This window comes from Lepidochelys kempii, chromosome 1, assembly GCF_965140265.1.
Source record: "Lepidochelys kempii isolate rLepKem1 chromosome 1, rLepKem1.hap2, whole genome shotgun sequence".
Taxonomy (NCBI): Eukaryota; Metazoa; Chordata; order Testudines; family Cheloniidae; genus Lepidochelys; species Lepidochelys kempii.
The window spans coordinates 67765644-67782537 of NC_133256.1; the positions used below are offsets into that span (position 1 = coordinate 67765644).

Here is a 16894-nt window from a genome sequence, read left to right on the forward strand (position 1 = left end):
AAATTTTAACTTTGGCTTTTGAAAACTTCCCCTTATAATTTTTCTTGCCACATTTCCCTGGCAACTGGATCTTCCATCCTTGGAGGGTTAGACTGTGTGCCAAAATTTTGATCCCCTCCTCCTTTACTAGAGGTGAAAGTTTGAAAGCCACTTTCTCCCATGGACCAGACATATGTTGTAAACCAAGATGTTTAGTTGTCCTAACTGTATATTTTTTGTGATTAACTCTTTTCAAAAGTTAATACTCTAATGAAATATGAATATTTTGTTCTGTAACTGAAAATAGAAAGGAGAGAGTAAATTTCTGTAATACTGCTTTTGTGTTACAGAAATGTGTGTCTTCTGTGCAAGTGGACAGCAGGGAACTTGATCAGAGAAAGACTCTGCAAATGATGAGCACTGCTAAGCCTGTTGGAGACAATGATGAATTTGAAAAACAGAGAACAGCTGCTATTGCAGAAGTAGCAAAGAGCAAGGAGGTTAGAATATACATTTGCTACAGTATTTTACTTATTGTACTTCATTATTTTAGTTTTTTCAAGTATTTATTTCCTTAATGTGAGTCACATTATGGTGTCTGTTTTCGTAAGTTCCTTTGTCTTCCAAATATTTAGAAAAGGGAGAACACACATCATATTTTCAAAGACTCATTGCCTTAGATTTTTTATTTTTCTAAAGAGGTAATATGATGTAGACTGACCACAGAATATTTTCTTTGGATCTAATTTTGACCTAACCAAGTCTGCTAAAATATGATGAATTTTATAATTCAGTTTTGCTTTATGCAGACAGTACAATTTGAGTAAGCAAAACTTGCTTACTCGGTGGCCTGTATTGAAGCTATTTTGATGCTGAGATTAAGGTAATGGTATTAAATTCAACCACTATTTCCAACTCCCAAAAAACTTTGATTCATTATGTTCGGTAATGTTGAATTGTATGGAACTTAACATGTTTAATCCTTGGGTTATTTTATATCCTTCCTTACACTTTTCCATTTAATTTTATTTTTATGATTTGCCTCACAGTAACTCATAAAACTTAAAATTATATCACTGTTTTTACAGCCTCGCTTGGACATAGGGGAGAAGGGAAATTCTAGCTAGTAAATTACTCTGTTATTTTATGGAAATTAACATTTTATTTGTCTATATAAAGGATAACGATAAACATTTAGGTACCTGAGATTTACTGCATTTTTCTGTAGCATCTTAAAGGTTATTTTCCTAATTGTGTTGTTCACTGAAGGTTTTTTCCCTTCTTATCTAAAGACCAAGACATTTGGAGGAGGCGGTGGCAGTACTAGAAGCAATCTTAATGTGAGTGCTGGAGGGAATCGAAACAGGGAAGTGTTCCAGAAAGAAAAGATAACAAAACCTGAGGGGAAAAATGAAGGTGTCTATCGTGAACTGGTAAGGCTGAGGATCTAAATGGAACCTTAAATATCAGTATTTGACATGTAGACTAAAAACTATGAGAGAGTGGATTTTCCTTCAGTTTCTCTAAAAGGTTGTATAGATTTCTGTATTTTACTCTCTGTTGAGATTGGTTTATTTTCATGGAATACCTAACTCATGGAGGATACAATTAATCAGGCTGTATATTGCAACTGAGTAGAAACTCTCACAAAACAAAAAATTGTAACGTTTGTGTGATAGGCTCATTACAGTAATATTTTTCTCTCTTGAATTTTAAAATAAATGCAGCAGTTTGCAAGTTGAAGTAACTTAACTGTTATTATCAATGGCAATTTTATATCACATTTTAAGACTATTTTCCTTCTGGATTAGTATTAGTTTATCATCAAAAGAATATGCTTACTGTTTCGTGTTTAAACCATGCAGTGAAGTACTGCTTCTGCTATTTTAGCTGGTAATAAAAGAGGGAAACTCCTGTTAATTCTCATCCTGGAACCCCATGCTGTCTGGGTCACAAATAATGTCTCTCGTTTTGTAAGATGGGGGCCGCTGGCAGGAGGCTCAGAACTATCCATTTTAATTCAAAACAATATTTTCAAATCTATATCACAGTTACTTGGTGAGAAGTTGTCAAGGTTCCTTCCCCACTCTGAACTCTGGGGTACAGATGTGGGAACCTGCATGAAAACCCCCTAAGCTTATTTTTACCAGCTTAGGTTAAAACTTCCCCAAGGTACAAACTATTTTACCTTTTGCCCTCCCCTAACCCTACACCCCCTTTCCTGGGGAAGGCTTGATAAAAATCCTCACCAATTTGCATAGGGGAACACAAACCCAAACCATTGGATCTCAAGAACAATGAAAAAGCAATCAGGTTCTTAAAAGAAGAATTTTAATTGAGGAAAAAGTAAAAGAATCACCTCTGTAAAATCAGGATGGTAAATACCTTACGAGGTAATCAGATTCAAAACATAGAGAATCCCTTTAGGCAAAATCTTAAGTTACAAAAAGACCCAAAAACAGGAATATACATTCCATTCAGCAAGGTTTATTTTATCAGCCATTTAAACAAAACAGAATCTAACACATATCTAGCTAGATTACTTACTAAGTTCTAAGACTCCATTCTTTTTCTGTTCCCGGCAAAAACATCACACAGACAGAGAGAACCTTTGTTTCTCCCCCCCTCCAGCTTTGAAAGTATCTTGTCTCCTCATTGGTCATTTTGGTCAGGTTCCAGTGAGGTTATCCTAGCTTCTTAACCCTTTACAGGTGAAAGGGTTTTTCCTCTGGCCAGGAGGGATTTTAAAGGTGTTTACCCTTCCCTTTATATTTATGACAGAAGTGTTATTAGTTATGTGAACTTTCAGAACACTCCACTGAGCAAAATTGATAGTATATACAAACAGTCCTTAAAAAAACCCTGCATCTATTTTGCTCAGTCCGATGGTCTATAAGTTCATAAGGTTAGAAATGTTTTTCGCTATGAACAAACCATGAAAGATATTTTTAAGTATGTAATTGCAATTGACATTTTGTGTTTTAGTGCTGGAGGCAGACATCTTGCTGGAAAGCGGTGTCATTTGTGACAATGGGGTAGCACCATAGAAGAGACAGTAAACTAGCTTGACCTGCTTTAATAATTGCTTAATAATATAAAAATATTGTGTATGTCTAGTTTTTCTTCCAACTGTTAAAACCATTGATAAAGCAGGTTAGAGACTGGTTTAAAGTAACTGTTTAATAGGATTTTTAGACCGTGTGTGTCATAAATGCCATCTGTTTTCAGCAAGATGGCTGCCTCCAGCACTGGATTTAAAAATGCTAAATGTAATTAAAGACTTAAAAAAAAAAAAAAAAAAAAGTCAGAGATCATTAATGTGGTAAGTGTTTCTTACATTTATATCCTAATGTGAGATACATGTCACAGATACAGTACAGGGTGCTGTTTATATGGAGTTGAAAAAATGGAATTTTTCATAAGTTAAGTTATAATATTCTGCCTTCCTCACATGACCAACTCCAACTGCATGAGGGGTGTAGTGCTTAGGTTGACATAGGGTGATGCAGTGTCAGTCTAGAAACGCAATTACATCAACTTCAGTGATCTCCAGGAAGTGTCCCACAATGCCCCCCTACTCCATGACCGGTCTGGTCACCATTTTAAGCTCCGCTGCCAGATATACAGGTACATGCCCTTCTCCTTTTAAAGCCCCATGAATTTTTTGAAATTCCGTTTCCTGTTTGCTCAGCATGGAGAGCTCACATAGCAACTGCATGGCTGACCGTGCTGGCCCTACACTGCAGACATGTTCCTGCCTGGAGTACACCAGAGGTGATGGATCTCCTGGGTCTATAGGGAAAAGAGGCTGTGCAGACATAGCTCTGATCCAACCACAGAAATGTCAATATCTGTGAGCAAATCACTTGGGGCATGGGAGCGAAGATCTACAACAGGGACATGCAGCAGTGCCATGTGAAAGTCAAGGACCCTGTGGCAGGTGTACCAGAAGTCAAGTTGCTCTGATGTGGAACTATAGACATGCCACTTTGACAAAGAGTTTCATGCCATCCTTGGCAGTGACCCATCACCATCTACAAGGGCCCCATGTGTACTTGGGAGGAGTCACAGTCACAGGCTACTGGAGTGAACCCTGAGGACGAGGTGTTGGACAAGGAAGAGGAGGAGGAGAATGGGGGACAGGCAACCCGGGATCCAATGACTCAGTGAGCCAGGACTTCTTTATGATCTGTTCATTTACTCATTGTTACCATGCTACAAGACGTAGTGAAATAACCAGTAGAGGTAGAGTTGCTATCTGCTTCTCATTCCCCTGTACAGTTAGGCAGAGGGGACCCTGCAGAACAGTTTGTTATGTGTACCAAGATGTCCTGTGAATCCTCCATAGAGATCTCGAGGGAACTTTCCTGGAGGTACTCTGCAATCCTCTATTGAAGACTACCGGGAATGGCTGCCTTATTTCTTCCACACTTTTCCACACCACTCAGCAGGCATCATTGCAGCACACAGGCTAGCAGCCTATGGACCCGGTCTGCAGCTGGACACGTGCAGGAGCAGCTCCCTTTCAGCCTCCGTTACTCTCAGGAATGAGATATCAGCTGAAGTCACCACTGCCTGTGGAAAATGGTGCCAGTATTCAGTTTAATTACCCTAGCTGCATATACTCATGTCTGTGAGCTCCCCTCCCTCTTACTGTGCCAGTTCGCCCCCTCCCTCTCCGCACCATATTTGCCGTGTCTGGGACTCTATGAATTCCAAGCAGAAGTGAGAATGTCATGCTTATAACTTGTGTGGATCAAGGGGAGTGAGTTCAGTATACCAAGTTTCCATTTATCTTGTGAATACACTCACAGTAGTACCTCTGTGCATTGTATTTTTTTGCAGCTGGAAATGTGGCCTTGAGGGTCTTTCCAACCACAGCAGTGGAGTAACTCAGCCAGATAAGGAAGAGGGCGCAGGATGATGTGTTCGAAGAGATCCTGCAAGCCTTTAGTGCTGCGGGTACTGAGCACAGGGCTTGGAGGATCAAGCTCGTGGGCAGAATGGACAGGGATAGTGCGGACAGGAGAAAAGCATGGAAAAAGGAGAATGATGTGACACAGGAGATGATAGCACTTCTGAAGCATCAGTCAGACATGCCGGAGAGGCTTGTTGACCTTCAGGCTCAAAAAAATCCATGATTGCCTCCCTCTGCAGCCCATAGAGAACTGCACTCTGGGACTTCCCTACACTTCCTCCGCCCACATTCCCCGTGACATCTGCGGCCGTTGCACTATCCCTACCACTCCACCCCCACGGAGAGTACGGACCATCACAGCCGCATATACACCAACCTTTGAGAGAGACAGTTGGTGTATGTGTTTGCAAAATGGAAATGTTCTTTCCCCTTCAAAAGTTCTTTTCCCTGTATTCATAAAGTTTCATTCAGTTATAAATGTCTGTTTGCATGTGTTTGGAATAAAACTCTATTTATGGAAACTTAATTCATATTCATTAGTTCACAACATATGGTGGCCGGGGCTGACATCATTCACAGTTAATAGTGATAGGGGCATTTGCAGTGTTATATTACCACTTGCACAGCACTCCTTACAAGATTCATACTGGGGTGCAAAAAAAAAAAAAAAACAGGCACACTACACAACAGTAACACACATTACTGTGGCTCCTTATTAAAATGGTCTTTACTCCCTGATCCAAATAGCTCTTTTTATAGCTCTGGTGTCTCAAAATCATATAGCTCAAAATCAGCAGACAGCCATTCCACCTTCACCCTCTTGGAAACTTCTCCCCCCTTGCTTTAGAGAGATTCTGAAATGCACAGCTGGCAGTTATAACCATGGGGATTTTTTTCACTGAGGTCTAATATTGTGAGTAGACAGTGACAGCGGCCTTTCAAGCAGCCAAAGGCACTTTCAGCTGTCATTGTGCACCTGCTGAGTCTATGGTTGAAGCGTTCCTTGCTGCTGTCGAGGTGGCCAGTGAACAGCTTCATGAGCCACAGGAGTAAGGGGGTAGGCTGGGTTTCCCACATTCACTATAGGCATTTCAACATCCCCAATAGTAACCCTCTGGTCTGGAAAAATAGTCCCTGCTTGCAGCTTTCTGTACTGGCCTTTGTTCTTAAAGATGCATGCGTCATGCACTTTCCCTGACTATCCTGCACTGATGTCAGTAAAATGTCCTCGGTGATCCTCCAGTGCTTGCAATACTATAGAAAAGTATTTCTGTTGATGTACTCTGTAGCAAGGTGGTCTGATGCCAGAATAGTGATATGCATGCCATTTATCACCCCAGTGCAGTTTGAGAACCCCAGTGCAGCAAACCATCCAGTATGTCCTGCACATACCCCAGAGTCACAATCCTTCGTAGCAGGATGTGATTAATGGCCCTGAACACTTTCCGAACTCCAGATTGATTCCCGACTGATCAGTAGCAATCTGGCATTGCTTCAAGCTTCGATGCCGTGATTGCCATTTGCTTCCTCAGCGTCAGTGCAACTCTCATTTTGGTGTTACTTCAGCGGAGGGCTGGGGTGAGCTCTGCACACAGTTCCAGGAAAGTGGCCTTGTGCATCCGAAAGTTCTGCAGCCACTGCTTGTCATCCCATACCTGCATAACAGTATGATCCCACCAGTCAGTACTTGTTTCTCAGGCCCAGAACCAACACTCCACTTTCTGCAGCTGCTTTGCAACTTCCAACAACAGCCTGGAATTGTTTCTTTCCATGGCGCAATTTTCCATGTGGCTCCTCTCCTGACTCTGGAAATACTGCAGGATCAGGCACGGTGTGTTTGCAATGCTCATCACAACAGTGCAGAGCTACGCAGGAACCAGGCTTCTCACAGAGATGGTGGATGCGCAGATTTGTGGGGCTTTCGAAAATAGGTGCGAAACATTACCGGATGTAGATAAAATTATGGGATGGAGAACACACCATCATGGGACCTGGAAATCATGTTCCCAGTCACCCCTGCATGTCTCGTTTGCCCCCAGGAGGCATTGCAAACCCTTTACAAAACACCCTGCGCTAGATGGTGGCGAGTTGCACAGTGGGCTGCTTACCCAGGGTGCACTGCTCTCTGCATCTATGCAAACGCCGCTAGTGAGGACATGCACCACTGACACAAGGAACGTAGTGTGGACATGTAAAAGTGATTTAATTGCTGTGACTGCGGTACGTCTATGTAACTTAGATCAACTGTAGTGTGGACCAGACCTGAAGAAGAGATCTGTGTAACCTCGAAAGCTTGTCTCTCATCAACAGACGTTGGTCCAATAAAAGGTATTATGTCATCTGCCTTTTGTCTCTAATATCCTGGGACCAACACAGCTACAACAACACTGCATATAACAGTGTTCTGATTTGGTGGTGGTGTGATAATGTAAATGTTTATTCAAGGTCCCAAGACAGTGAAGAATCAGCTCCTTTTATCCTTTGTAGCCCTAATATTAGGCATGGTTGTTTATTTGAAATGAAATCTTTAACAAAGATGGTTTCTTTCATTATGTTACCTTCTCCCACATCCTATAAAGGAATCTGATACCACAACATCTTTGCCTCGTGTACTATGAAGCAATGAACTAGTTTCTGTCATAGCTGTTATACCGGTACCAGATGACTTACTTTCAGGTCAATCATTCTGCCTCCTTCAGCTTTAAAACACAGACCCTCCTGTTCTAATCTTACTTTTTTATTTTTCATTCCGGTCTTTATATATAAGAATGAGGAAGAGAGAGAAGCTTTTAGTACAATATATATATAAGAGAAGAAAGAGATACCTTGAATGTTATAAGGACTATGTGACAAAGAGGGTCTCTGGGAAATTGCCTTTCCCTCATGTCTCAGATTATGGTCTTGTCCAAGATTAGCTCTCAACAGTGCAGCCTGTGGCTGCTGCTTAGCTCCCTAGTGAAAACAGTAGCTGTCATATACATCAGCAGACACGAACACTGAGTATTTCCAACTCCGAAAGGAGGTGCTGCACTACTGGTACATGGTAGAATATCCTTTCTTCTCTATGACAACTATGTAAAAGATATTACTTCATCCACCTTGTCTGTCTGCAAGGGAGACAGAACAGTAGAACAGATATACTGGGCAGCCTCCAGCTGGCACTAAAGGAGTGGATTCTAAACCAGCACTGTTGTTTTTTTTCCAGCAGAGCTGCATTCTAATCTGCCTTTTTTTTACTGATATGCTCACCTACATGGCCCATGTCACTGTACTATCTGTGTGCCTTTTAGTTGTTAATGGATTTTATCCTCATCACACCCCTGTAAGATAGGGAGGCACTATGCCTATTTTACAGATGAGAGACTGAGTCCCAAGTTAGATTAACTTGTTCAGCCTCACATGGGAAATCTGTTGCTGAGCTGGGCATTGTACGTATGTCACTTTAGTGTTACTAACATAGACCATCCTTCCTACGACATTGCAGAGGACATGAGTAATTATAAGTGTTTTTATTTAGTGATCGTCCTGTGCTTCGGTTTGTGGACATTCAGTCTAAGAATATTGTTGGGTGGACTTGTTTATTTGGGGATGCGGAAGGAATTATGAAGGAAGTGGAATCAGTTTAGCCAGAAGTGTAGGAGTTTGTTTATCCCCAGTCAACTATACTTTATTCTTTTTTAGAAGTTATTCTTGCATGCTCCAGTTTGGTTTTGGAAATGAATTTGGATATTTGTATCTGCAAACTAGATGGCTGATGTTTAAATACTGTTGTTTACTACTTGTGTTGTAGTAGAACCCATATGCCGTAACTGGGATGCATCTAATTGGAAGCAAGACTAGTGAAAGTAACAGACTATAGGAGAAAATGGGTAATAATGAAAAGATCACATGGTTACATTTGTTGTTGCACAACTTGTACTAATCTCTCAGCAAAACTAATTGTGTTCTTTTAATTGGGTTTTATTTAGTTTTGCATTAAGGAATTACTGAATTTTCATGTTTGACACATATACCAAAATATTTCTAAAACATCCACTGCACTGTGAACCTACTGAGTGATATGGTCCAGTTTATCTGGTATGTTTGTTCCAATACAGGGTTGTCCCTTTCCCCTTTTTTAGGCAGAGAAGTGTGACATTTTTACAGGGAGGTGTGTGAGGCTAGAACCTTTTCCTCATACTACACATTTATTAGATGTAACAAAATGGAGGATTGGAGGATTCACTTTTCAGCTTGGTACTTCAAACAGCAATATTATGTAAGGCCTTCGCCTTTACTATGTGTACACTGATAGCTATATTTGCTCTCTGTCAGAATGTTTCATATCATTGGGAATGAGAAGTCATGTATTTCTGAAGAAGGAAAATTACTTGTATTTCTTTCCGTTTTATTCTGCAGGACCTTTATTCATTATATATCTAACCTCCCTATTTTGAAGAATGTATAATCTGATTTTGCACAGCCATTGTCAGTCATAGCTTTGGAAATGTTTGTACCAAGCACAAAAGGCTGGCCCATTACTATGCTTGATATATTTTTGCCTTCTTTCTTCCTGCTAAGGGGAGAGATACTGCTGTCTGTCAGGATACTCCTTTGTTTGATAGAGTGAGAGTTAAACTATGGGAATCAGAGTTTGACATCATGTAATATTATTTCTTTGGTTTTCTATTTGAAATTAAATCAAAGCAAAAAAGAAAAACAAAACAAAAATCCCTCCAAAAAACGAAACCCAAAAATCAAAGGAAACCTCCTAAAGCACATAAAATCCATCTCCTAAAATTACCATCTGTTCCTGTCTCCTCAGTGTACTCTAGTCAGTTACATGAAGCCATGAAAGCTTATTTGTTAGTATTTTTATAAATAGCCCTGTCTAAGTATTTATCATCATACATGAAAAATAAATTAATGTTTTAATTAAATATTAATATGCAATTTACAAGCAAACCTAGTATTTTATGGAATCTGTGTTGTAGCCTGTGATTACTTTTGTGTATATCTTTTATTACAGGTTGATGAAAAGGCTCTAAAGCACATAACAGAAATGGGTTTCAGTAAAGAAGCCGCAAGGCAGGCGCTTATGGATAATAGCAACAGCCTAGAAGCAGCATTAAATTTTCTTCTGAACAGCAGTAAACAGAAACCTATCCAGGGACCGCCACCTAGAGGTATAACTTGTAAAGCTGTGTTTTAGACGAAAGTGTCTATATAATAGGGGATCTTGTGCCACAAGCACAAAAAGATAATAGTGGCCTTTGTTAGTGTATTTGGAGATATGCAGGGGCATAATTGCATGTATGTTTTCCTCTGAGTCGTAATGAATTCAAGACCTGACAGTGAATATTGGAAAAGTACCTCTGTATATTATATCTATAATTGTTTCCTAGTTAAAAATCGCACACTTAAGTGTTCTTAATTGAAAATAATCCATGTAATTTGTGGATCTGATTATATTTTTCTGTTTAATGGCTTCAGCTGTTTTATAAAAACAATTATAATAAAAAGAAATGTAGAGTTTCTGTAGATTTGTCTGAATCTAAGTCATTTGTTTGTAATATCCACAGGGAAAGGAAAGGGCAGAGGCCGACTAAGACCTGAAGATGAAGAGGAACTAGGAAATGCCAGACCTTCTGCACCCAGCACACTGTTTGACTTCTTAGAGTCCAAAATGGGTACTCTGACAGTAGAAGGTATGTTGTTGAAATTAAAATGATCTGTGGAAGCAAGATCAGACAGCGCTGGTCTAATTTTTCTAAGTTGCTAAGCACCTTCTTCTATATAGATGTTACTGAGATTTGTGTCAGGTCAGAACATCTGAAAATCCAGGTTGTTCATGTTTCATGTATGTATGGTGTTCAATTAAAATGTATATTCATCTTTTCTCACTATCACTTGGTTATAAAGAGATGTTACAAGTTTATTAATAGGAAAAGACTTAATTACTTCATCGTCATCATGGATCTAATGGAAAATATTACATTATCTGTTTGCCATTGTAGTGTGTTCATGGTCGTCCCTCCCCCTCTGGCTCAGGGGGAGGCCACTCCGTCTCACTACAGCCATGAAAATGTTAAATTATCATTTTCTGTGAGTTCTTTTAATACACTGCTTAGATAAAAGGCTGATGTGGAGGTAATAGTGTGTGGTTTTGCTGAAGTATGGGTGAGTGGACATGAAGCAGATTGGAAGTAACGAGGCCTTGGGTTATCTCAAGGTGGGTCTGCATATCCAAACCACTTAAGAGTGCGGGGGACAGAAGGTAAAAGGAAATAAAGATGCTTACAAGAAAGGGGACCTGACTATCACAAAGAAAACAGTACTATTTTCTCATGAGAGGGCTAGTTTCCTTTTCTTCTGGGTTCATAGGGTTTCAGTTCCTTCCTCTTCAGCCACATTTAGATGAATATAAGATGCTTGTGTCCACCTAGCTGTGGAAGTGTCTTCACTTAAATTTGGCTCCCACTGATGTAAGTGCCTCTCTACACCTATTTAGTAACACCACTTCCCCAATCTCCTGCACATATCATCCTGCCCACTGATTACCATCTCGACCGTCCCAATCTTCTGACCCAGTACAAGGGCAAGATCAAGCATCCCAGTCGATCCATGTCTGCTCCATCTCAGAGTGTGGTATTTAGATTGTCATCAACTATCAAACGGGCATGTTCCTCTGCTGTATAAGACATTCTCTTTAATAGTTGGAAAAATTCCATTAGATAATGTTATCAGGCCAGTTGGAGATGCTTTTCGTCTTGGCCACAACATAGATTTTACCAAAAGCAGAAGAGATTCTGCTAATCCTGGACTATGTTCTATCATTAAAAATGTTGGATCTTGCCCTCAGCCCTTTGAGAGTCCACCTAGCAGCGATCAGCACACTCCATCCTTCTATGGAGTGTTACTTTGGTTTTACAAACCTGCTAACTGCTAGTTTTTGGAAAGGCCTCCTAAGAATCTTCCCACTTCTCTAAGTGATAGCGCCTCAATGGTGTCTGAGCCTGGTACTCTCAGTATTAACATCCTTTGAGCCAATGGCATCTTGCTCCATGTCTCTTCTCTCCATGAAGGTCACCCTCCTTGTTGCTATCACTTCGGTGAGAAGGGTTGGGAAACTTGGAGCTATGATGGCGGACCCATCATTTACAGTATTCCACTCGGATAAGGTCGTCTTACATCAACACCTGAAATTTTTACCAAAGGTAATCTCCCAGTTTCATATTAACCAATCCATTCACGGACTGATTTTCTTCCCGAAACAGCATTCATCTGCAGAAGAATCTCCCTCAATGTCCAATGAGCGTTAGCCTTTTACCTTCAGAGAACAAAAACAATCAGGAAGTCCCCTAGACAGTTCCAGCTGGGTAAGGAATGTTAACTGAACTATCAGTGGGGATAGGCAAGTCTGACTGGCAGGAAGCATATATGGGTCATTCACTCTAGCGCTGTCTGTAGTGCCAAATTAAAGGCAGGCCATGTTGGAATGTATCTGTCTCCTGAAATGCTATGGTATGGTGTGTCTTGGGTGTACAGATCATTTGAGGCTACCTCTTTCATCTCTTCAGTTGAAGTTGTATTCAGTGATTTTTCACCTCTGGAATGCATTCCACTCTTTCTCAATAACCAAATGATGTCAAGATTAGTGAATGTAAAAGGTTCTCCTGTAGTCGATTCAACAGCTGCTTCATTGAAAACTGGACTTCTTGGCTTTGGAATTTTTGTACATTGGTAGGAAAATGAGTGAGTCATGAAGTCAGGAAGCTCCTTAAAGGAGCGGTTCTTTACTGTCTAGACAACACTTGAGGCTGGGACTTGCCCCGTTAATACACTCTTGATAGCAGACCACAATAGTACCGTTGCCACCTGCTGGATCTTCCAGGAATATCTTATCAGGAGCACAAAATCTAAACCTGCCCTTGATGAGGTCTGGAAGAACATACAATTCTTCATTCAGTTCCATGTGGCAAAGAATCTTGTTTGCAATTGCATTTTCCAAATGGAGTACTTTGTTGTAATCAGTGGAGGAGCCAATGCTGTGCAAGATACATGAGAAATTTGCCACAAGTTTTGGAATCAATTGGTAAACCAACAGCTGCTTGTTATGGTAGGTTATCTGTATGCCGCACAGTTGTTGTGTATGTTTTGAAAACCTGCCTTTTACTCAAGCACTTGTACATGAGGCTTTGTGATAAATGGCAGCCTTCTGCTCCATTTGCTTGTTGTCATGCTGGTGCTAAAGTCACTTCAACCACTGATACATCACTTAAAGTAGTAGTACAGGTTAGGCAGTAATATTCTTTCAGGTTTGGCATCTGCTATGGATCCCTGTAGCAGCTGCAAACAGTCTCTTCATATTAGTGTTGACATCAGTGCTTTCTTCCGCTTTTGATGGTATCACATCTTTTGTAGCCTTTAAGAATATGCACTGTGATTAATTTCTGTGGATGGGATTGCTAAGAACTATGGTCATATCCCACAGTTCATCTTCAATAAGAGCCTTGTGCTAAGCATTTGCTCCTCTTCAATCCCATTCAAAGCATATATTTCTCCGTATTTAGCCTCTGCACTGGCCATCACCATTACTTTCATATCCATTAGAGCCACTGTGATTCAATTTCTGTACTCCAGCTAAGTATTGCAGCTTGTAGGAATAAAATCAGTATTTTTTTCTGTTGCTTTTACTGACACAACACATTACATACATTCTTGGTGTAACACTCAATGTGATATGCAGTGTGGTATGTCTTTTGGGTCAGGGCGCCCACTTCACTTTCCATGCAACGTTCTCACTAAGAGTGATTTATTCATACAGTTTCTCCTATGTTTCTCGTGTTGAAACTGTGCTTAATGGATGCTTTTGGGCTTCCAACTTACCACAGAAGAAAGAGGTGTTTTTCTTGAAACCTTGTGTAGCGATTGCGGGTCCTCAGGATGATGCTAAGTCCCATCAGGAGCTGTTGAAAAGAGTTGCCTCTAACTTGGGGCTCCATGCAGAGGAGCTAGAGGAACCATTGGACTCCCTATTCAATGTTCTCTGCTCTACAGCACCGGCCAGGGTGGCACTGCCCCTGCATGAGAGGTTGTCAAAGATCACAAATGCCCTGTGGCAGACCCCCTCATCTATGCTCCCCCTCTCCAAGAGGGCAGAAAGAAAATACTTTGTTCCAACTAAGGGTCATGAGTACCTCTATACCCACCCGTCCCCAAACTCCCTGGTAGTAGCAGCTGTTAATGAGCGGGAAAGGCAAGGCCAACCAGGAGCTATACCTAAAAATAAGGACTCAAAGAGGCTGGATTTGTTCGGATGCAAGGTGGTGAGAGTGCTGACGGATAATACAGCCTTGATGTTCTACATCAACAGTCAAGGGAGAGCACGCTCGTCGACTCTCTGTCAAGAGGCTTTCCATTTGTGGGATTTCTACATCAAGCACACAATCCACCTGGAGGCTTGTCACCTCCCTGGGTTCAGGAACACGCTGGCAGATTGCCTCAGTAGGTCCTTTTTTTTCTCACCGCAAGTGGTCACTTCATCCAGAGGTAGCCTGATCGCTTTTCCAGAGGTGTTGAACTCCCCAGGTGGACCTGTTCACCACCAGACAGAACAGGAAATGTCATCGGTTCTGTTCCCTGTATGGTCTGAGCAAGGACACTCTCTCTCTGACGCCTTCCTCCTGTCATGGTCCGGGGGTCTGATGTATGCGTTGCTGCCGATCCCACTCATCAGCAGAGTCCTGTCAAAGGTGGAGAAAAGGACAAAGTCATCATGATCCCCCTGATCTGGCTGCACCAACATTGGTTCGGCACGCTCATGGACATGGCGGTGACCCTCCATGGCCCCTTTCCGACCAACCAGATCTGATTTCGCAAAATCATGGGCACCTCCTACACTCCAGCCTCACCTCCCTCCACCTCACAGCTTGGATGCTGTGTGGTTGAACCCGGAGGAGCAGGCCTGCTCTAACAAGTCCAGCAAGTCCTCCTGGAAAGCAGGAAGCCTTCTACTAGAGCAACCTACCTGGCAAAGTGGATGAGGTTTTCCCACTGGGCATCTGAATGTAGCATCTCTCCATCGAACTCCCTTTACAATCTATTTTAGATTACGTGCTTCATCTTAAGAGCCAGGGGCTGGCCTTCTCTTCCATCAGGCTGCACCTTGCAGCCATCTCCGCTTTCCACCTACCGATCCAAGGTCAGATGGTGTTCTCGCACAACATGTCGATCAGATTCCTGAGAGGCCTCAAGAGGCTCTTCCCACTGGTTCGGGCCCCTGTCCTCCTGTGAGACCTTAACTTGGTTCTTTTTAGGCTCATGGACCTGCCCTTTCAGCTTATGGTTTCCTGCTCCCTTTCCCACCTGTCATGGAAGGTCGCTTTCCTTGTGGCAATAACATCGGTGAGATGAGTGTCGGAGATTAAAGCCTTGACATCAGAGCTGCCACACATGGTGTTCTAGAAGGACAAAGTTCAACTGCGACCCGATCCGGCCTTTCTGCCAAAAATTATGTCTTCTTTCCATGTCAACCAGGACATCTTCCTCCCAGTGTTTTGTTACAAGCCTCACACCATTAGTGAGGAAAGGCAGCTGCACGTCCTGGACATCAGATGTGCCCTGGTATTTTACCTGGAGCATACCAAGCGCTTGTGCAGGTCAACCCAGCTTTTCATCATGACAACAGACAAGATGAAGGGCCTCCGGTGTCCTCGTAGAGGATTTCCAACTGGATCACCTCTGGCATCTGGACCTGTTTCAAGCTGGCACAGGTCCCATCACTGCTGAGCATGGGGGCCCGTTCGACCAGAGCCAAGGTGTCCTCAGCGGCCTTCCTGGCGCACATTCCCATCCACAACATTTGCAGAGCTGCAACATGGTCTTCGGTTCACTCATTCACGGTGCATTACGCCATCACAGCAGGCCAGAGATGACGCTAGGTTTGGCAGAGCTGTGTTGCAATCTACACATCCATGAACTCTTACCCACCTCCATTGGTACTACTTGGGAGTCACCTATAATGGAATGGACATGAGCAAGCACTCGAAGAAGAAAAGACGGTTACCTGTTCCGTAACTGGTGTTCTTTGAGATGTGTTGCTCATGTCCATTCCATGACCCGCCCTCCTTCTGCACTGTCAGAGTTACCAGCAAGAAGGAACTGAGGGTGGGGTAGCCGGTGGTGCCCCTTATACCGTAGCATGTGCATCCCAGTCCAGAGGGCATCAGAGCCAGTCCCCTCTAGATACCACTGAGGGAAAAACTTCCAGCACTGGTGCATGTGGCGAGCACATACACCTAATATGGAATGGACATGAGGAACACATCTCGAAAAACACCAGTTACAGAACAGGTAATTGTCTTTTCTCTCAGGCTTTGATTTTACACAAAGTCTGGACATTGCTGTATTGCCTATGGAGAGAATTAATGACGTGTTGTCTCACTCTTTAATAAATTGTGACTTTCTGAGAAATACTTAGGTGTGATCTACACTGTAGACCTATATCAATATAACTACGTCACTCAGGAGTGTTAACAGTATCACTAACCTGCTGCAAAATTTTTCAGAGTTAGGGGAAAACAGCCTTCTCTCTGCTCCTGTGACCCAGCTACTCCCAGCACACACAGATGACATGGCCTTTTGCAAAGCAGTTGCCCCGATTACTTGCCCTTAGTGGAGTCTGAGTCCAGCTACCAGGAACCTATTGAGCATACCCAAAACTGCCACACCCAATTCCAGAAACTTCTGGAATTGGGTGTGGTAGTTTTGTAATAAAAAATAATATAAAGTAAGCACTATACACTTTGTATTCTGTATTGTAATTGAAATCAGTATATTTGAAAATATAGAAAAAATCCATAAATATTTACAATAAATTTAAATTGGTATTTGATTAAGTTTTAAGTGTGATTAAAACTGCGATTAATCACAACTATTTTTTATCTAGTTAATTTGTTTTGTGGTAATCGTTTGAGTTAACTGTGATTAATTGACAGCCCCTAGTTCACATAACTA

At 41.8% G+C, this 16894-nt stretch overlaps 1 protein-coding gene across 8 annotated transcripts in view; it reads left to right on the forward strand.

Annotated features, from left to right (window-relative positions):
- TDRD3 (tudor domain containing 3) overlaps positions 1 to 16894 on the forward strand; it is a 442979-nt gene that overhangs the window by 216570 nt on the left and 209515 nt on the right. For all 8 annotated transcript variants that reach the window (XR_012159207.1, XR_012159206.1, XM_073346158.1 and 5 more), the window contains 4 exons: positions 330 to 479; positions 1272 to 1412; positions 9906 to 10062; positions 10459 to 10584. Coding sequence is in view for 6 of the 8 variants with exons in the window: in XM_073346158.1 (XP_073202259.1) it covers positions 330 to 479; positions 1272 to 1412; positions 9906 to 10062; positions 10459 to 10584 (574 nt within the window). In the remaining 2 variants the exon portion in view is untranslated. The remainder of the gene's footprint in view (positions 1 to 329; positions 480 to 1271; positions 1413 to 9905; positions 10063 to 10458; positions 10585 to 16894) is intronic.